The following is a 22175-nucleotide window of genomic DNA, read 5'->3' as shown; positions in this document are numbered from 1 at the left end:
TAAGAGTATGGCCACCCATGAGCTACCGATATACTACATCATAATATGCAGCTTCCCGTATCCACAATCGCCAAGATATTAATAAATAGCTGCCACAGCAAAGTACCCACCGCAATGAGGACTTGAGGATCCTGAGGACAGGGCCGTTAGCATACACTCGCTCGATAACCTTGTACGGCTGTACTTCCCATCTCTCAATTAGTTTTCCCTTGGGGCGTTTCTCTCTGACTAATACTCAGTCTCCAGGTCGGAGCGGTAACTCTTGAGTCGGTTTGTGGCCCGTATGTTCTTTTTCTTGCAGCTGCTGACCTGCCAACTGCCGTATAGTTTGCAATCGTTGCGGATGCTCTTTCACCCATGAGGTGACAGTTCGCTCCATCGGCTCCTCTGGCTGTTCCAAATTCAGCTCAATGATCTCTCGTCCAGCTCTTCCAAACAACAGTAGATAAGGGGTATAACCCATGGTGGAGTGTACCCGATTGTTGTAGGTCCAGACCAATTCCGGCAGATAGTCTGGCCAACACACCTTCTTATCCTCCTCCAACGTCCTCAGCATTTGAAGTAAGGTTCGGTTGAAGCGTTCACAAGCTCCGTTGCCTTGAGGGTGGTAAGGAGTGGTCCGGGACCGCTCGATGCGATGCATGCGATACAATTCTTCCATCACCTTGCCTTGGAAACATGCGCCTTGGTCGGAGTGGATGCGCTTTGGGCACCCATACACCCGGATGAAGTCTTGACAGATGGCTCGCGCCGTCGTTTCCACAGTCTGATCTCTAGTCGGAGTGACTACTGCGAACTTAGAGAAATTATCGGTCATCACCAAACAGTATTGCAGCCCCCAGGCTGAGTGTCCCATGAGGAGAAAGTCGATCATCAAGACTTCTAGCGGTTCCTTACTTTGTATGGTCTGGATGGGTGCCCTCTGTTCGGTACACTTAAAGGGAACCTATCACCCCGTTTTTTAAAGATTAGATAAAAATAGTGTGAAATAGGGGCAGAGCTGGGCTTTACATTACTGCCTTTTTGGTGCCTTTACACCCCCGTTAGGCTGCCGAAATACCATTGTGAAGTGGCCGTTTTGTCCTGTCACTCAAGTTGGTCAGGTCGGATAGGCGTGGTCACAGCGCTGTTTCTCCCCCAGATCAGGCTCATCATTACGTTGGTGGCGTAGTGGTGTGCGCATGTCCAAGGTCCCGAATCCTGCACAGGGGTGTGAAAATAGCAGCGATGTCCGTTATTCCATTGGTGGTCGGTGGGCGCGGCCATCTTGCTTTGGCCGCGCGTGCGCAGAAGCGGCGCTCTGCTGGCCGCGGCTTCAGGAAAATGGTCGCGGGCATCCGCGCGTGCGCAGATGGCTATCGCGGCGGCCATTTTCGTGAAGCAGAGTTCGCATCTCGGCTTCACGAAAATGGCCGCCGCGATAGCCATCTGCGCACGCGCGGATGCCCGCGGCCATTTTCCTGAAGCCGCGGCCAGCAGAGCGCCGCTTCTGCGCACGCGCGGCCAAAGCAAGATGGCCGCGCCCACCGACCACCAATGGAATAACGGACATCGCTGCTATTTTCACACCCCTGTGCAGGATTCGGGACCTTGGACATGCGCACACCACTACGCCACCAACGTAATGATGAGCCTGATCTGGGGGAGAAACAGCGCTGTGACCACGCCCATCCGACCTGACCAACTTGAGTGACAGGACAAAACGGCCACTTCACAAAGGTATTTCGGCAGCCTAACGGGGGTGTAAAGGCACCAAAAAGGCAGTAATGTAAAGCCCAGCTCTGCCCCTATTTCACACTATTTTTATCTAATCTTTAAAAAACGGGGTGATAGGTTCCCTTTAATGAGGTCACATACTCGACATTGCCAGCAAACCTCTTCCACCACAAGCTCCAACCAGGGGCAATACACATACCGCTGTAACCATTGGTAGGTCCTTGTGGGGCCAAAGTGCGCTCCAAATTCGTGGGTTTCTTTAGCTACTTCTTGAGCTATTCTTCCTGGGATGACCACTTGCCACCTTACTTCCATATCTTTTGGCTGTTGCCTCTTACGATATAGCACTGACTCTCGCACTTCCAGTCTATCCCACTGGTGTAACACACTCCTCATTTCAGAGTCCAGATCATCTCTCTCTTGTTTGCCAGGCTTCCGCTTTTGCGTTACCCACCATTTTATCTGTCTCAGCCCTTCGTCTTCATACTGAACGTGTCCCCATTCCTCATTGGTTCTCCCAGGGGATCCGGGGTAATGCGCAGGCCTCCCTTCTTGACTGGGCCGCAACCATTGGGGGCTTAAACTTATGAAAGTCGGGGGTTTCCTCCTCTTCGAGTTGCTCATCAAGATCCCCCACTGGAGTCTCCACAGTCACTCTTGACAGCCCATCAGCATTTGCGTTTTCGGTAGCAGAGCGATAACAGATGGTAAAGTCGAAATTGGCTAGGCGAGCCACCCACCGTTGTTCTAAGGCCCCCAATTTAGCATTCTCAAGGTGGGCCAGGGGATTATTGTCTGTTCGAACTTGAATCTTGGTACCTGTCAGGAAGCCTGCAAACTTTTCTTTCATGGCCCACACCAGGGCCAGGAGCTCTAACCGGAAAGAGCTGTAATTGTGAGGGTTTCTTTTGCTGTCTCGCAGGGACCTGCTGGCATACCCGATGACTCTCTCATGTCCATCCTGTATCTGAGAAAGTACTGTACCGAGTCCATGAAGGCTACCATCTGTGTACAGCAGGAACGGTTGATCGAAGTCTGCGTAGGCCAAAATCGGGGCTGAGGTAAGGGCATTCTTTATAGCCTGGAAGGCCTCATCTTGTCCCTGTGCCCAGGGGATGCGCTGGGTCTTTGGCACTCCAGCGGTCCCCCTCAGCAACTCATTGAGAGGACCCGCCACCTTCGCGAAGTCTTTAACAAACCGGCAGCAAGTCCCAGGAAGGCCTGGAGTTCTCTCACTGTTCGAGGGACTGGCCACTTCTGGATAGCATGAAGCCAAAGAAAAACAAAAAAGCAGCACCAACAGCTGGTTAAATTACTCACACCCGCTGGCTTGTTTACCTATCAGCGCAATATAGCCCTTTTCTGACGTGAGGTGCTCTAGCTTGAAAAACTCCAATCGTGCATGCAAAAATTATATAAGAACAGCGAGCACTCACCATCATCTTGTGTCCAAACTTTATTGTGGCATATAAACAATAGCAGGTATGGTCAGGGAGAAATGTGCTGGCCCAAGACGACGGCCATTTCGCGCTCCTGCGCTTCCACGGGTCATCAAGATGATGGTGAGTGCTCGCTGTTCTTATACAATTTTTGCACTTCTGGATAGCAGCCACTTTTTCTGGCGAGGGTAGAACTCCATCTTCTGACAGTATGTGGCCCAGGTACTCGATCTCTCTCTTGAAGAGGTGGCACTTCTTTGGCTTCACCTTCAGGTTATGAGCCCACAATCTTCCGAGTACCTGTCCAAGCCGGGCAAGGTGTTCTTCGAATGAGGCCGAAAACACAATGATGTCATCCAGATAGATCAGGGTAGCCTCAAAATTTAAGTCTCCCAAACACTTTTCCATCAGCCGTTGAAATATGAGCATTGGAGAGCCCGAAGGGCATCCGGTTAAACTCGAACAGCCCCATAGGGAGGATGAAGGCGGTTTTCTCTTTGTTTTTCTCTGCCACGGTTACTTGCCAGTATCAGCTTGCTAGGTCCAGGGTGGAGAAGTACTTGGCTTTCCCCAACACTGTCAAGGATTCCTCGATGCGGGGCAACGGATACGAGTCTCGAACAGTGCAGGCATTGAGTTTCCTGTAATCTACACAGAACTGGATGGTCCCATTTTTTTTCTTGAAGAGCACCACCGGGGCTGCCCAAGGGCTCTGACTACACTGCACCACTCCTGAATGCAGCATCTGCCTCAGTAATGTTTTCACCTCTTGATACATCTTGGGTGGGATCTGCCGGTATCGTTCTCGAATTGGACGAGCTTCCCCAGTTGGTATCTCATGTGTGATGGCTTCAGTACAACTGAAATCTTCAGTGTGACGGGCGAATGCAACCTGATTTTCCCACAGCATAGTTTCTATTGCTTGCACACACTCTAGGCCCAGAGCCTTCACATCCACTTCCATTTGATCAAGGATGACCCGTCCACTCCACTCCGGGGATGGCGTCTCTTCGTCCCCCACAGCAACTGCTAGGGTCCACCCCATGCCTTCTTTCGGTGATAAAGACATCTCCTTCTGACTCACCACTTCACCCTTATGTAGGTATACCAGGGCCAGATCTGTCCCTCATGGCAAGGTGGCCTCCCCGGGGCCCACATTCAAAGCTCTTATGGGGACATGTCCTCGCTGGACCACAGCTATCGTACGAGCTATCATGACTTCTTGTTCGACTCCTCCGCCTACCACAGGCTGAACAACCACTTCCAACCCGTCAAGGTTGCGGTGAGTCCCCACTGGAAGGTATACTATAGTTTCTCGCTCAGGAGGTAGGATTACAGGTTCTTTACCAGGAGCCCTGATAACCCCTACCGTCTGATAAGATGGCACTCTCTTCTGCGTCCTACAGACGCGGATCAGTCGTTGAAGGGCTTCTTGAGTAGACTTATGTGTAGTAGCCTTCTTCCAATATCCAGGTCCCTGTTTGATAAACATAATCTGATCGAGTTCATGTAGGATGTTCATTCCCAGTACTACATCTGCATTCCCAGTTGGCATCTTCCTTGATAGGCTCAGGGACTAGCAGGATCCCTTTTCTCCCAACTTCTTGCCCACAGATTTGAATATTCATCCACACGACCCCTGTGACCGGGATCGGTTGTTGGTTGGCAGCAAACAACCGGATCAATGTCTCTTTTTCTGGCTTGGCCAGGTCCTGGAAATGCTGCTTGAAATACGCTTCTGGCATCGTTGTCACTTGTGACCCAGTGTCTATCAGGCAATCCTCTAGAACTCCTTCGAATTTAGCACGTAGGATGGGGCTCCCAGCATTCAAGTGTTCGTTATGACATGGAGTGGCCTCTCTCCTCGCCTCCCCCGCAGAGTGCCGCACTACTGTGGGGGTTGGTAGTTTAACGGCGGCTTCCGCTGGCCTTGAGTATAGTTCCGACAGTCTCTGGCAAGGTGCCCCCATCCTCCAGATTCCCAGCAATGGATGCCCCCTCCTCGCCGGGGGGTACCTTGAGCCTGTCCTCGTGCCTCCAATGCCTGATGGGAGGGGGCTTGCTCCCACTGATCCCTTATCGGTCAGCTGAAGAATGGTTGCATGAGTATGGTGGGTCAGACTGTTGTAATTCCCCACTCTTCATTCCATCTGGGTCAGTTTCTCTTGCACGTTGACAAGGGACCACTGCAAGTCTTGCACCACCTGAACCAGCAGGTTATTATCCTGATTATTTGGGTCCCCTCTGGTATTGGCATCCTGGACACGCCTGTTATGATCCTAGTGGCTGAGGATCACAAAACAGACTAGCTAAGTTTATGAACATAGACACGAGCTCTAGGGAGGTGGAAACTGGACTGACCGCAAAACCTGATCCTAACCAACACACTAAAGGTAGCCGGTGAACGTGCCTAAAATCCTGGACGTCTCGACGCAGCCTGAGAAACTATCTACTCCTGGAGGGAAAGTAAGACCTCACTTGCCTCAAGAGAAATCACCCCAAAGATATAGGAAGCCCCCAACAAACAATAACGGTGAGGTAAGGGGAAAACACAAACGTAGAAATGAAAACAGATTCAGCAAATGAGGCCCGCTAATACTAGATAGCAGAAGACAGATAGGGAACTGTGCGGTCAGTAAAAAACCCTATGCAAAATATCCACGCTGAGAATACAAGAACCCCCACACCAACTAACGGTGTGAGGGGAGAAACTCAGCCCCCTAGAGCTACCAGCAAGCAAGGAAATCACATATTAGCAAGCTGGGCAAGAAACAAAAAATAAACCAAGAAACATATGACCACTGATGGTCAAAAAATGAACCAAGCAAAACTTAGCTTCTCTTGAAGAGACTGACAACGAAGGACTGCAGGAGAGCTCCAAAATAGCACTGATGACATTGACAGCAGGCAAAAACTGAGAGTCCAGGTGAACTAAATAGGAAACCAGCTAACAGATAACGAGACAGCTGATCAACCTCAGACCTGCAGAATGAAACAAAGAACCACCAGAGGGAGCCCAAAGACAGCACTCACACAGTACCAGTTGTGACCACAAGAGGGAGCCCAAAAACAGAGTTCACAACAGTACCCCCCCCTTGAGGAGGGGTCACCGAACCCTCATCAAAACCCCCAGGGCGATCAGGATGAGCCACATGGAAGGCATGAACCAAATCGGCCGCATGAACATCAGAGGCGACAACCCAGGAATTATCCTCCTGACCATAGCCCTTCCACTTAACCAAATACTGAAGCCTCCATCTAGAAATACGAGAATCCAAGATCTTCTCCACCACGTACTCCAATTCGCCCTCATCCAGCAACGGAGCAGGGGGTTCAACAGAAGGAACCACAGGCACCACATACCTCCACAACAAAGACCTATGGAACACGTTATGAATGGCAAACGACGCTGGGAGGTCCAAACGAAATGACACCGGGTTAAGGATTTCCAAAATCTTATAAGGACCGATGAAGCGAGGCTTGAATTTAGGAGAGGAAACCTTCATATGAACATACCGAGAAGACAGCCATACCAAATCCCCAACAAGAAGTCAGGGACCCACACCACGACGGCGGTTGGCAAAGCGCTGAGCCTTCTCCTGTGACAACTTCAAATTGTCCACCACATAGTTCCAAATCTGTTGCAACCTATCCACCACAGAATCCACCCCAGGACAGTCGGAAGGCTCAACCTGACCCGAGGAAAAACGAGGATGAAAACCAGAATTGCAGAAAAAAGGCAAAACCAAAGTAGCAGAACTAGCCCGATTATTAAGGGCAAACTCGGCCAATGGCAAAAAAGTCACCCAATCATCCTGATCAGCAGAAACAAAACATCTTAAATAAGTTTCCAAGGTCTGATTAGTTCGCTCGGTTTGGCCATTCGTCTGAGGATGGAAGGCCGACGAAAAAGACAAATCAATGCCCATCTTAGCACAAAAGATCCGCCAAAATCTGGACACAAACTGGGATCCTCTGTCAGACACAATATTTTCAGGGATGCCGTGCAAGCGAACCACATTCTGAAAAAATAGAGGAACCAAATCGGAGGAGGAAGGCAACTTAGGCAAGGGCACCAAATGGACCATTTTGGAAAAACGATCACACACCACCCAGATGACCGACATTCTCTGAGAGACTGGAAGATCCGAAATAAAATCCATGGAAATGTGCGTCCAAGGCCTCTTCGGGACAGGCAAAGGCAAAAGCAAACCGCTGGCACGAGAAGAGCAAGGCTTAGCCCGAGCACAAATCCCACAGGACTGCACAAAGGAACGCACATCACGCGACAAGGAAGGCCACCAGAAGGACCTAGCCACCAAATCTCTGGTACCAAAAATCCCAGGATGGCCTGCCAACACCGAAGAATGAACCTCGGAAATAACTCTGCTGGTCCATCTATCTGGGACAAACAGTCTCTCTGGTGGGCAACAGTCAGGTCTATCCGCCTGAAATTTCTGCAGCACTCGTCGCAAATCTGTGGAAATGGCAGACAAAATCACTCCCTCTCTGAGGATACCAGCCGGCTCTGAAACTCCCGGAGAGTCAGGCACAAAACTCCTAGAAAGAGCATCAGCCTTCACGTTCTTCGAACCAGGCAGGTACGAGACCACAAAATCGAAATGGGAGAAAAACAACGACCAACGAGCCTGTCTAGGATTCAGCCGCTTGGCAGACTCGAGATAAATCAGATTTTTGTGATCAGTTAAGACCACTACACGATGCTTAGCTCCCTCGAGCCAATGTCGCCACTCCTCAAATGCCCACTTCATAGCCAACAACTCCCGATTACCAACATCATAATTCCGCTCGGCAGGTGAAAACTTTCTTGAAAAGAAAGCACAAGGCTTCATCACAGAGCAATCAGAGCTTCTCTGCGACAAAACAGCCCCTGCTCCAATCTCAGAAGCATCAACCTCGACCTGAAAAGGAAGAGAGACATCAGGCTGACACAAAACTGGAGCCGAAGAAAACCGGCGCTTCAGCTCCCGAAAGGCTTCCACGGCCGCAGGAGACCAATTAGTCACATCAGAACCCTTCTTGGTCAAATCCGTCAAGGGTTTAACCACGCCAGAAAAATTAGCAATGAAGCGACGGTAAAAATTAGCAAAACCCAAGAACTTCTGAAGACTCTTAACAGATGTAGGCTGAGTCCAGTCATGAATAGCCTGGACCTTGACTGGGTCCATCTCAATAGTAGAAGGAGAAAAAATAAAACCCAAAAAGGAAACCTTCTGTACTCCGAAGAGACATTTTGAGCCCTTCACAAATAAGGCATTAGCACGCAGGACCTGAAATACCATCCTGACCTGCTTCACATGGGACTCCCAGTCCTCAGAAAAGACCAAAATGTCATCCAGATACACAATCATAAATTTATCCAGATATTCTCGGAAGATGTCATGCATGAAGGACTGGAACACAGAAGGAGCATTAGAGAGTCCAAAAGGCATCACCAAGTACTCAAAATGGCCTTCGGGCATATTAAATGCTGTTTTCCATTCATCCCCCTGCTTAATGCGCACAAGGTTATACGCACCACGAAGATCTATCTTGGTGAACCAACTGGACCCCTTAATCCGAGCAAACAGATTAGACAACAATGGCAAAGGATACTGAAATTTGACCGTGATTTTATTTAGAAGACGATAATCTATACAAGGTCTCAGAGAACCATCCTTCTTGGCCACAAAAAAGAATCCTGCACCAAGAGGGGAGGAGGACGGGCGAATATGTCCCTTCTCTAAAGACTCCTTTATATAGCTCCGCATTGCTGCATGTTCTGGTACAGACAAATTAAAAAGTCGTCCCTTAGGGAACTTACTACCAGGAATCAAATTTATAGCACAATCTCAATCCCTGTGAGGAGGCAGGGCACCGGATCTGGGCTCATCAAATACATCCTGGTAGTCCGACAAAAACTCAGGGACCTCAGAAGGAGTGGAAGAAGCAATTGATACCAAAGGAGCATCGCCATGAATCCCCTGGCAACCCCAACTTGACACAGACATAGCTTTCCAATCCAGAACTGGATTATGGGCCTGCAGCCATGGCAGACCCAACACGACAACATCATGCAAATTATGCAGCACAAGAAAGCAAATCACCTCCTGATGCACAAGAGTCATGCACATGGTCACTTGAGTCCAATATTGAGGCTTATTCTCAGCCAATGGTGTAGCATCAATTCCCCTCAGTGGAATAGGGAATTCCAAAGGCTTCAGGACAAAACCACAGCGCCTGGCAAACGACAAATCCATCAGATTCAGGGCAGCACCTGAATCCACAAAAGCCATAACCGAGTAGGATGACAAAGAACAAATTAAAGTAACAGACAAAATGAATTTAGGCTGTATAGTGCCAATGGTGACAGGTTTAGCGATTTTTTTAACGCGCTTAGAGCATGCTGAGATAACATGAGTTGAATCACCACAGTAAAAGCACAACCCATTTTGACATCTATGATTTTGCCGCTCAATTCTGGTCAGAACTCGGTCACATTGCATAGACTCAGATCTCTGTTCAGAAAACACCGCCAGATGGTGCGCAGATTTGCGCTCCCGCAAACGCCGATTAATCTGAATGGCCAAAGCCATTGAGTCATTCAGACTTGCAGGCGTGGGGAACCACACCATAACATTCTTAATGGCTTCAGAAAGACCTTCTCTGAAATTTGCAGCCAGGGCACACTCATTCCATTGAGTAAGCACCGACCATTTCCGAAATTTTTGACAATACACCTCAGCTTCATCCTGGCCCTGAGAAAGAGCCAGCAAGGCCTTTTCTGCCTGGTTCTCAAGATTAGGTTCCTCATAAAGCAGTCCAAGCGCCAGAAAAAACGCATCCACATTAAGCAATGCAGGATCTCCTGGCACCAGAGAGAAAGCCCAATCTTGAGGGTCACCACGTAACAAGGAGATAACAATTTTAACTTGCTTAGCGGAATCACCAGAGGAACGAGGTCTCAAAAATAGAAATAATTTACAATTATTATTAAAATTCAGAAACCTAGATCTATCTCCAGAAAACAACTCAGGAATAGGTATTTTTAGCTCTGACATAGGGCTATGAACAACAAAATCCTGAATGCTTTGCACCCTTGTAGCAAGATGATCCACACTAGAAGTCAGACTCTGAATATCCATGTCTGCAGCTGAACACAAAACCACCCAGAGATTAAGGGGATGAGAGAAGCTGGACAGACTGCAGCAAAGATAGAGAGGGAAAAATAAAAATTGTACTCAGGGCTTCTCTTATCCCACTTCTGCGATGCATTAAATATTTTTAGGCCTGCTGTACTGTTATGATCCTAGTGGCTGAGGAACACAAAACGGACTAGCTAAGTTTATGAACATAGACACGAGCTCTAGGGAGGTGGAAACTGGACTGACCGCAAAACCTGATCCTAACCAACACACTAAAGGTAGCCGGTGAACGTGCCTAAAATCCTGGATGTCTCGACGCAGCCTGAGAAACTATCTACTCCTGGAGGGAAAGTAAGACCTCACTTGCCTCAAGAGAAATCACCCCAAAGATATAGGAAGCCCCCAACAAACAATAACGGTGAGGTAAGGGGAAAACACAAACGTAGAAATGAAAACAGATTCAGCAAATGAGGCCAGCTAATACTAGATAGCAGAAGACAGATAGGGAACTGTGCGGTCAGTAAAAAACCCTATGCAAAATATCCACGCTGAGAATACAAGAACCCCCACACCAACTAACAGTGTGAGGGGAGAAACTCAGCCCCCTAGAGCTACCAGCAAGCAAGGAAATCACATATTAGCAAGCTGGGCAAGAAACAAAAAATAAACCAAGAAACATATGACCACTGATGGTCAAAAAATGAACCAAGCAAAACTTAGCTTCTCTTGAAGAGACTGACAACGAAGGACTGCAGGAGAGCTCCAAAATAGCACTGAAGACATTGACAGCAGGCAAAAACTGAGAGTCCAGGTGAACTAAATAGGAAACCAGCTAACAGATAACGAGACAGCTGATCAGCCTCAGACCTGCAGAATGACACAAAGAACCACCAGAGGGAGCCCAAAGACAGCACTCACACAGTACCAGTTGTGACCACAAGAGGGAGCCCAAAAACAGAGTTCACAACACACGCCTCACCTCAGACGCGTAGCTCTCTTCTTTACTTCGGGCCACTGTTTCCACCAGGATTTGATGAAACGTAAGAGCTGGATCTGCCCGGACCCGTTCTGACAGTGCTTGCTTCAAGGATGTGCTGTGCAGTCCCAGAATGAATTGATCCCGGATTATCCGGTCTTTAGAGCCCATGCCACCAAATCCATCTGCCTCCTTTCTCTGCACCTCTGCTAACACTTCTTGCAGTGCTGTTGCATACTGAGAAATTCCTTCTTCTTCCTGATGCAGACTAGATAAAAATTTGGTGCGAAGGTGTCCGGCGCTAGCAGTCTCGCCGTAGATCTCTTCCAGGAACTTCACTAGCTCCTTCAGGGTACTTCGGGTGAGTTCTGATTGTAGGCAGACGTTTCTACGGGCTTCTCCCTCTAGGGCAGTTAACGCAATGTCCACTTCAAGGTCTGGGCTGATGTTATAAATCTTCAGGGTGCTTTGCAGCCGGGACACCCCGTCGAACAGTGGCATATTCTTGCCGTCAAACTTTTGTAGCACACTAAATATGGTGCCCATAGGGAGTGTCCTTGCAGGGGTTCCACCAATGCCCACAGCATCTCCATTAACATTAGCATTCCCGCCATTGCTGTCTGCTGCCTCCATCTTTGCCTTGGTGACAGTACTCTGCTCGCAGCGCCACTTGAAGCGATGGCCGGGGGACCACCACGGTGCAGGAAGACTACTGTACACAAGATGAGGTGCAAACAACAAAGGGTAGATTTATTGGAAGGCAAGGAACGAAGTAAATGAGGAAGATTCAAACAGGGGTATACAATGGCAAAAGACAATTTACAAGAGTTATAAACTTTATCTTTTCCGTAAAATAGCACGGTGCTCCAACTATTACAGACTCAAAATATGTCTAACAAGCAAATGTAAACAATAAACAAGTGATGATGCAACTCTACGTATAACCTCCCTGGCCTTTACTAAGTAGGCCACACGGCTGCCGTGTACTGACTATTGAAGCCTACGCTAGGCCCTAACAGGTGCACAAAACAGGAACAAACTCATGGTGATGTTGGGAGAATCAACTCCAGTCCCAGGGGGGCCCCAGCAGTCTGATACGGTGATGCGCACGGCTTTCTGTCAGCTCTGTGTAACGGAGTCTTCTCCTTGCTTCTGGATCCTAGGGATGCTCCTGGAAACTATAAATCCCTTTCTCTGTATCTTTGTGGCTCTCTTGCAGCTATATAAGGACAAAGTTCTTCTCTTTCAGCTATCAGCACAAAAAGTCCTCTCTGCAGCAGCCTCAGTTCACACACGCTGTAGCAGCCTCAGTTCACACACGCTGCTCCAGCTCCACACATGCACTCCGCACGGACTAGTTCATTACGCCGACTATTGCAGGGGTGAAGCAGAACATTCCATCACGCCAGATAAGGTGGTGCAGCCTCTTAAAGTGACAGCGTGTTCCTTACTGTCCATAACAGCACCACCCTCTTACATATTACAGATGGCAAATGCTGCTTATGGCACTGGCAGAACTCCTTTGTGTAGGCCATCCAGATCATGTACATGTATGTTGTTATATGACAAGTTACATACAAACATGTACATGATTTTGCATTTGGGGGTTAAAAGTTCATCTAAATAGACTGAAGGTAGTGTACGAAATGAAGAGAAAATAATTTAGGTTAACCTGCGGACTGTCCATTCCTTCCCTCTCGATACTATATTCCCTGCTGGTTTCCGGCATCGTCATTTGGCAGGAAGATTCACTAGAACACAAACTAATAAGCAGCCAGTAATTAGTTTTGGCCTTTACATCTAGAAAGAAACATTTCATCACTTCAGTCCAGGACTGTGACTAAGGCCGGGTTCACACAATGTATTCGAAATCACCCATTTTATTTTTCCAGGAAAAAAAAAAGATTTTTCATCAGTATTGTTATCTTTATGCCATCTGTGTGTCTATGTTTTTAACATCTATATACAATCCATATGTCTTTTGAGTCATCCATATCTAAGAAGTATCATGTCTCCTTGCGGAGAGTGACATGCTAAGCATGCCGAGATGAGGAGACTTAAAGCCGCAATGCTCCTCTGGGAAATATGCAAATTATGCAAATTGTCTCTTCAGAGAGAAAGAGAACTAAAACTCTAGTGAGTCATCCATATGGCATTTGCTTTTTTACATGAAAATGTCATGGATAATTAAAATCATATGCAGCTTATCTATCTTTATAATTGTAATGTATCCATGAAAAACACATGACATACGGATGATAATATTTTTCACAGGCAGAGACAGTCCACGATAAAGAAACGCGCATCAGAGTAACCCAATTGAACCACGTTGATCCAAGTGCTGTCAGTTTTTTCATGGACACCAATCGGACCAAAAATACGCTCATTTGACTATTTACTATATAACCAGATAGTGGCAGAGAAAAGTAACAGACAGAAATTTGTTTGAATGTCTGAGCCCGAGTATGCTTTATATTTTTTGCATGTCCTGTACGACTTATTGTATGAGATTTTCATTTAAGTCTATACAGCCCTGCATATAGAGCATCAGAGAACAACATGCTTTCTTGCCCTATCCCATGCAACTAACACATTATTCCAGCCCAGAAAAGAGCTTCCTGGTATCTAGCATAACGAATATACAGTACCTGTGTCAGGCCCAGTGCATATTACATATGCTTGATCCCAGGCAACCACTTCCCTGCAGGTCTTCCCTGCTGTTATCAATCAGGAACATACTGCTTTTTGTTGGTTTAAAGGATCCCTCTTTTATTGTCATAGCGTTTAAATGTCTATTTTAATATTGCCAATGTACCAAGCTCACAAATTCTATATTTTGTTGTATTTAAATAGAAAGTACTTACAAGCGTCCTGAATATACAGAGTGTACCCATGCAGAAGCTCCAAAGTTTACTCAGCCTCCCAATGATAGAACAACAACAAATGGATATACTACAAAACTGTATTGTAGTGTACGTGGCAGTCCTAAGGTAAGACACTCAAGCACATGAAATATGCTAGTGTTATTCACAAAATGTCAGCAACAAGTTTTTATAAGGTACAGTATCTGTTTTTGGTCAGATTCAGACATCTACACTGCTGTGCCTAGATGGAATTCCAGGCCTCCTGCACTGAACTTACAGCCTAAGGCCGGAGACACACTGGTGCGAGAGACGGCCGAGTCTCGCTGGTTAAAAGCAAGCTGTGGCACCTGCACTCCGGAGCGGAGCGTGCGGCTCCATAGCAATACATGGAGCTGCACGCTCAGCTCCGGGATGCAGGTGCCACAGCTTGCTTTTAACCAGCGAGACTCGGCCGTCTCTCGCACCAGTGTGTCTCCGGCCTAAGGCCGGCGTCACACTGGCGAGTTTTACGGACGTAAGAGCGCAGAAACTACGTCCGTAAAACTCGCATAACATACGGCACAATTATTCTCAATGGGTCTCGTCCTATCAGCCGTATATTACGGATCCGTAATATACGGCTTTCTACGGCCGTACAAAATCGCAGCATGCTGCGTTTGTCAGCGTATTGCGCAAAAAAATCGCCAATGAAAGTCTATGGGGGCGAGAAAAATACGGATTCCACACGGACCAGCAGTGTGACTTGCGAGAAATACGCAGCAGTGTTAGTGAAAAGTCGGTAATTCAATTGCCGGCTTTTCATTTCTCCTGCACAAACCCGACAGGATATGAGACATGGTTTACATACAGTAAACCATCTCATATCCCCCTTTTTTTTGCATATTCCACACTACTAATGTTAGTAGTGTGTATGTGCAAAATTTCAGCGCTGTAGCTGCTAAAATAAAAGGTTAAATGGCGGAAAAAATTGGCGTGGGCTCCCGCGCAATTTTCTCCGCCAGAATGGTAAAGCCAGTGACTGAGGGCAGATATTAATAGCCAGGAGAGGGTCCATGGTTATTGGCCCCCCCGTGGCTAAAAACATCTGCCCCCAGCCACCCCAGAAAAGGCACATCTGGAAGATGCGCCTATTCTGGCACTTGGCCACTCTCTTCCCACTCCCTGTAGCGGTGGGATATGGGGTAATGAAGGGTTAATGCCACCTTGCTATTGTAAGGTGACATTAAGCCAGATTAATAATGGAGACGCGTCAATTATGACACCTATCCATTATTAATCCAATTGTTTGAAAGGGTTAAAAAAAAACACACACATGATTTAAAAGTATTTTAATGAAATAAACACAGCGGTTGTTTTAATAATTTATTGCTCTCTCAATCCATCAGGAAACCCTCGCTTGGCAAAATAATAAACGCACAAGATACATACCTTCTGATGTCCGATCACGTCCCACGAAGTAATCCATCTGAAGGGGTTAACTAATATTACAGGCACGAGCTGCGATAAACCACTCGCTCGTGCCTGTAATCCCCGGGTGCTGAAAGGAAAGCAGAGTGATCTATACTTACATTGAGTCGCGGTGATGCGCCCCTGCTGGATGTTCTCATGAACTGCAGCCTGGGAACTTTTTACCACGCTCCAGGTCATATGAGAACATCCACCAGGGGGCGCATCACCGCGACTGAAGGAAATGTAGGTCAATGACCTACATTTCATTCATTCGCCGGGGATTACAGGCACGGAGCACAGCTGCATTTGCAGGGCTCCTGCCTGTAAAATAATTAACCCCTTCAGATGGATTACTTCGTGGGACGTGACGGTTCAGCTGAGGGTATGTATCTTGTGCGTTTATTATTTTGCCAAGCGAGGGCCTGCAAATGGATTGAGAGAGCAATAAATTATTAAAACAACCGCTGTGTTTATTTCATTAAAATACTTTTAAATCATGTGTGTGTGTGTTTTTTAACCCTTTCGTACTATTGGATTAATAATGGATAGGTGTCATAATTGACGCCTCTCCATTATTAATCTGGCTTAATGTCACCTTACAATAGCAAGGTGGCATTAACCCTTCATTACCCCATATCCCACCGCTACACGGGAGTGGGAAGAGAGTGGCCAAGTGCCAGAATAGGCGCATCTTCCAGATGTGCCTTTTCTGGGGTGGCTGGGGGCAGATGTTTTTAGCCACGGGGGGGCCAATAACCATGGACCCTCTCCTGGCTATTAATATCTGCCCTCAGTCACTGGCTTTACCACTCTGGCGGAGAAAATTGCGCGGGAGCCCACGCCAATTTTTTCCGCCATTTAACCCTTTATTTTAGCAGCTACAGCGCTGAAATTTTGCATACACACACTACTAACATTAGTAGTGTGGAATATGCAAAAAAAATGGGGATATGAGATGGTTTACTGTATGTAAACCATGTCTCATATCCTGTCGGGTTTGTGCAGGAGAAATGAAAAGCCGGCAATTGAATTACCGGCTGTTCACAGATATCGCGCTGAATGAAATCTAAATACAGAATATATATATATGTGTCTCAATGACATATATATATATATATATATATATATATATATATATATATATATATATACTGTATATATGTTTTCCCGAACATTTGAGCACATAAATCCATTAGATGTCGGTTTTGCATGCCTGCGCGAAAATCTCGCAGTACGGATGCCATACGGATTACATACGGAGGATGCCATGCGCAAAATACGCTGACACACCCTGACTACGGATCAATATTTTGGGAACATTTCTCCGTATTACGGCCGTAGTACGGACATATAATACGTGGCATATTGTCTTACGCCAAGTGTGACGCCGGCCTAATAGGTGTATTAGGAGGCTGTAAGTTTGGGTAAGGAGACACATGGTCAATTGAAACGTTGTGTCAGCATACAGACCATGAAATACGCTTGTCTAGACCTTGATTTAGACTATTACCTTTTTTATAAACTCCTCCAGGAAAAACTGTTACTCCGGCTGGAGGAATCAAGGCTCAAAGCCATAATTAATCTTTTTTTTGTTGAGTATTTTTTAGAGATTGTTTTAACTTTAAATTATAGCTTTTGCAACAGTTTTACTCTTTTGCGTGGATGAAGATAAAGTGAGACATAAAAATCGTTATTGAAATGCCAACATTTTAATCTTAAAGGGCACAAAAAAGTATCTTTTCATTTGAGCTATATTAAACCTCCATTTTTAGGGTATGTCTCCACGTTCAGGATTGCATCAGGATTTGGTCAGGATTTTCCATCAGTATTTGTAAGCCAAAACCAGGAGTGGGTGATAAATACAGAAGTGGAGCAGATGTTTCTATTATACTTTTCCTCTGATTGTTCCACTCCTGGTTTTGGCTTACAAATACTGATGAAAAATCCTGACCAAATCCTGATGCAATCCTGAACGTGGAGACATACCCTAATTCACTTGGCCCAAGATTCATTGGTGAAAACAACCAAGACAGCAAAAATTACTTAAATGGAATCTGTCAGCAGGATCAACCCTCCTAAGCCATCATTATAGACATGTAGGTCATAGGAAGCTGAATAAAATGACACGTTGATATCTGCAATCCATTGTCTTATTCGAGAAAAATCCACATGCAGGTGTCCTCTGTGCTTCAGCTTCCATCTTAGGGTATGTTTCCACGTTCAGGAAACGCTGCGTTTTTGACGCTGCGTTTTTCCACAGCGTCAAAAACGCAGCATCCAGATGTTACAGCATAGTGGAGGGGATTTCATGAAATCCCGACTCCACTATGCGTTAAAAAACGCATGCGTTTTTGCCGCGAAAACGCATGCGCGGGGCGTTTTTTCAAAACGCAGCATGTTGCTACAATGAGCAAAACACGCAGGAACACCGCAGGTGACCTGCCAGTGACCTCAGGTGCAGTTTTGGTCAGGATTTTACTTGCATAAAATCCTGACCAAAGCCTGAAGCAATCCTGAACGTGGACACATACCCTAAGGGTATGTTTCCACGTTCAGGAAACGCTGCTTGTTTGACGCTGCGCAGCGCTGCAGCGTCAAACAAGCAGCGTCCAGATGTTCCTGCATAGTGGAGGGGATTTTATGAAATCCCGTTTCCACTATGCGTGGAAACCCGCACGCGGCGGCCCTGCGACTACGGACATGCTGCGCGTCTTTTCAGATCGCAGCATGTCCGTACACCTTGCGGGGACGCAGCGTCCCCGCAAGGCATATCACAGGGCCCTATGGGAGAGAGCGATCATCCCGGATGTGAAGAGTTAACACATCCGGCATGATCGCGTCCCATTAAGGGGGCGGGGCTTAGCGCCGAGCGGCTTCGCCGCTGCGGCGATGCCGCCGCCCATCCGTACCGTGGAGACATACCCTTACAGGCAGCCAGAGTTACAAGAACTGCACCTGCTTACCTACAGAAACAAAGGTCAGTTCTACTGTTCTGTGTTAGTTACATGTCTCATAATGGTAACGCCCCTTTTAATTAAAAATAATCTGTGAAGTTAGATTTTCATGCAGATCAATGTCCGGCCCATAACCCCAAACGAACAGCTTGTTTACATATAAGAAAAATATGGATACCTCCAGAATAAGATATTAAATCACAAATGTCAAGATATCATTTTATTCAGCTTTCTATGGCCTACATGCCCATCTAGATAGCGTAGGATGGTTGATCCTATTGACAGATTAAAACAAATAAGTGAAATTAATAAACTAAATATAGCTAAGATAATAATAATCTCCTTAACCCCTTCAACTCGCGGCCCTTTTTCGTTTTTGCTTTTTCGTTTTTCACTTCCCTCCTTCCCAGAGCCATAACTTTTTTTTTTCCGTCAATATGGTCATGTGAGGGCTTATTTTTTGCGGGACGAGTTGTACTTTTGAACAACACCATTGGTTTTTCCATGTATATTACTAGAAAATGGGAAAAAAATTCCAAGTGCGGTGAAATTGCAAATAAGTGCAATCCCACACTTGTTTTTTGTTTGGCTTTTTTGCTAGGTTCACTAAATGCTAAAACGAACCTGCCATTGTGATTCTCTAGGACATTACAAGTTCATAGACACCTAACATGTCTAGGTTATTTTTTATCCAAGTGGTGAAAAAAAATTAACTTTTTACTTAAAAAAAAAAAAAAAAGTGCCATTTTCTTATACCCGAAGCGTCTCCATTTTTCGTGATCTGGGATCGGGTGAGGGCTTATTTTTTGCGTGCCGAGCTGATGTTTTTAATAATATCACTTTTGTGCAAATACGTTCTTTTGATCGCCTGTTATTGCATTTTAATGCAATGTCGCGGCGACCAAAAAAACGTAATTCTGGCGTTTCGATTTTTTTTTTCGCTACGCTGTTTAGCGATCAGGTTAATGCTTTTTTTTATTGATAGATCGGGCGATTCTGAACGCGGCGATACCAAATACGTGTAGGTTTGATTTTTTTTATTGTTTTATTTAGGACTAGATGGCAGCCCGATTCTAAAGAATCGGGAGTCTAGAATCCATATATACTTTATTTATTCAAATGTAAGAATAATACAATTAATAAATAATAGTAAGAAAGAACAAAAAATGGCTGCACTCACCAGCTCTTGACAATTCTTGACAGTATGGCACATTTCTGATTGGTCGCTCGCGGCAGGCGGCAACCAATCAGAAAAGTGTCGCGCACCACGAAGGCATATATCTGTGTCCACCCTGAGCGGGTGTAGGACGCTGGTGACGTCACTTATCTCCGGACATTATCTCCGGACAAAGCCACGGAAGTTGGCACAAATTGCCGTAAGTAGTATTCTAGGCAATTATATATTAGATTTTAATGTTATCAGTGTTTACCTTTGAACGTTTATATTGTATTGTCCTGTCACCAGCCATGTGTACGATTATCGGCCGAAAGCCTCTCTGGAACCAATAATCACCCCATGTAAAGGTATCTTTATAAGTTAAAGATTCAGAATACTATGACTTTTATCATATCCTGAACAGTCAAGTTTTTTATGAACCGTTAAGGTTTTCTGGTTGAAGTAAAAAAAACTCTGAGTGTTTACAGTTTGAAACCATAAAATGTTGAAAAATTATGTCATTCTTGAGTATATCACTCAATGGTGCTCATAAACGTGTCAAATTTGATCTATAATATACTTTAATATACGTTACTTTAATCTTTAATATACTTAAGAACAGGGCCCCAGACATCACACAGGGGGTCTGAAACACCGCACAGTGGTCCAAAATATCGCTGTGCTCTGCCTGGGGCCCCATATGCTGCCTGGGGCCCCTGTGCTCTGCCTGGGGCCCCATATGCTGCCTGGGGCCCCTGTGCTCTGCCTGGGGCCCCTGTGCTCTGCCTGGGGCCCCATGTTCTGCCTGGGGCCCCTGTGCTCTGCCTGGGGCCACTGTGCTCTGCCTGGGGCCCCATATGCTGCCTGGGGCCCCTGTGCTCTGCCTGGGGCCCCATATGCTGCCTGGGGCCCCTGTGCTCTGCCTGGGGCCCCATAGGCTGCCTGGGGCCCCTGTGCTCTACCTGGGACCACTGTGCTCTGCCTGGGGCCCCATATGCTGCCTGGGGCCCCTGTGCTCTGCCTGGGGCCCCATGTTCTGCCTGGGGCCACTGTGCTCTGCCTGGGGCCCCATAGGCTGCTTGGGGCCCCTGTGCTCTGCCTGGGACCACTGTGCTCTGCCTTGGGCCCCATATGCTGCCTGGGGCCCCTGTGCTCTGCCTGGGGCCACTGTGCTCTGCCTGGGGCCCCATATGCTGCCTGGGGCCCCTGTGCTCTGTCTGGGGCCCCTGTGCTCTGCCTGGGGCCCCATGTTCTGCCTGGGGCCCCTGTGCTCTGCCTGGGGCCCCATATGCTGCCTGGGGCCCCTGTGCTCTGCCTGGGGCCCCTGTGCTCTGCCTGGGGCCCCATGTTCTGCCCGGGGCCCCTGTGCTCTGCCTGGGGCCACTGTGCTCTGCCTGGGGCCCCATATGCTGCCTGGGGCCCCTGTGCTCTGCCTGGGGCCCCATATGCTGCCTGGGGCCCCTGTGCTCTGCCTGGGGCCACTGTGCTCTGCCTGGGGCCCCATAGGCTGCCTGGGGCCCCTGTGCTCTGCCTGGGACCACTGTGCTCTGCCTGGGGCCCCATATGCTGCCTGGGGCCCCTGTGCTCTGCCTGGGGCCACTGTGCTCTGCCTGGGGCCCCATATGCTGCCTGGGGCCCCTGTGCTCTGCCTGGGTGTAGGACACTGGTGACGTCACTTATCTCCGGACATTATCTCCGGACATTATCTCCGGACATTATCTCCGGACATTAGCTCCGGACATTATCTCCGGACATTAGCTCCGGACAAAGCCACGGAAGTTGGCACAAATTGCAGAAAGTAGTATTCTAGGCAATTATATATTAGATGGGCATTTCCTGAAGGAAATACATGGTGCTTGAACAGCGCTACCAGCTTTACAGCAGCACTTTTCACACACGGGACTGGGGGGCGCGCTTACTTTTGCACCCGGGGCCGGGGGCGCGCTTACTTTTGCACCCGGGGGCGCACTTACTTTTGCACCCGGAGGCGCACTTACTTTTGCACCCGGAGGCGCACTTACTTTTGCACCCGGGGGCGCACTTACTTTTGCACCCGGGGGCGCACTTACTTTTGCACCCGGGGCGCACTTACTTTTGCACCCGGGGGCGCACTTACTTTTGCACCCGGGGGCGCACTTACTTTTGCACCCGGGGGAGCACTTACTTTTGGGGCCGCACTTACTTTTGGTGGGCGGGGCTCCTCGGCCTCCGATTTGGTTGGTGGGGACCCTCGGCCTCCGATTTGGTGGGCGGGGACCGGCATCCGATTTGGTGGGCGGGGACCCTCGGCCTCCGATGTGGTGGGCGGGGCCCCTCGGCCTCCGCTTTGGTGGGCGGGGCCGGGCCCCTCGGCCTCCGCTTTGGTGGGCGGGGCCGCTCGGCCTTTGATTTGGTGGGCGGGGCTCCTCGGCCTCCGATTTGGTGGGCGGGGCCCCTCGGCCTCCGATTTGGTTGGCAGGGTCCCTCGACCTCCGAT

The 22175-nt window shown here is 47.8% G+C and overlaps 1 protein-coding gene across 1 annotated transcript in view; it reads left to right on the top strand.

Annotated features, from left to right (window-relative positions):
• IGFN1 (immunoglobulin like and fibronectin type III domain containing 1) overlaps positions 1 to 22175 on the top strand; it is a 262834-nt gene that overhangs the window by 202609 nt on the left and 38050 nt on the right. The window contains exon 8 of the mRNA XM_077295387.1: positions 14130 to 14266. Within this exon, the coding sequence (XP_077151502.1) occupies positions 14130 to 14266 (137 nt within the window). The remainder of the gene's footprint in view (positions 1 to 14129; positions 14267 to 22175) is intronic.

Source organism: Ranitomeya variabilis, chromosome 3 (assembly GCF_051348905.1).
Source record: "Ranitomeya variabilis isolate aRanVar5 chromosome 3, aRanVar5.hap1, whole genome shotgun sequence".
Lineage (NCBI taxonomy): Eukaryota > Metazoa > Chordata > Amphibia > Anura > Dendrobatidae > Ranitomeya > Ranitomeya variabilis.
The sequence above is the reverse complement of the archived record's forward strand: the minus strand, read 5'-3'. Positions and strand labels throughout refer to the sequence as shown.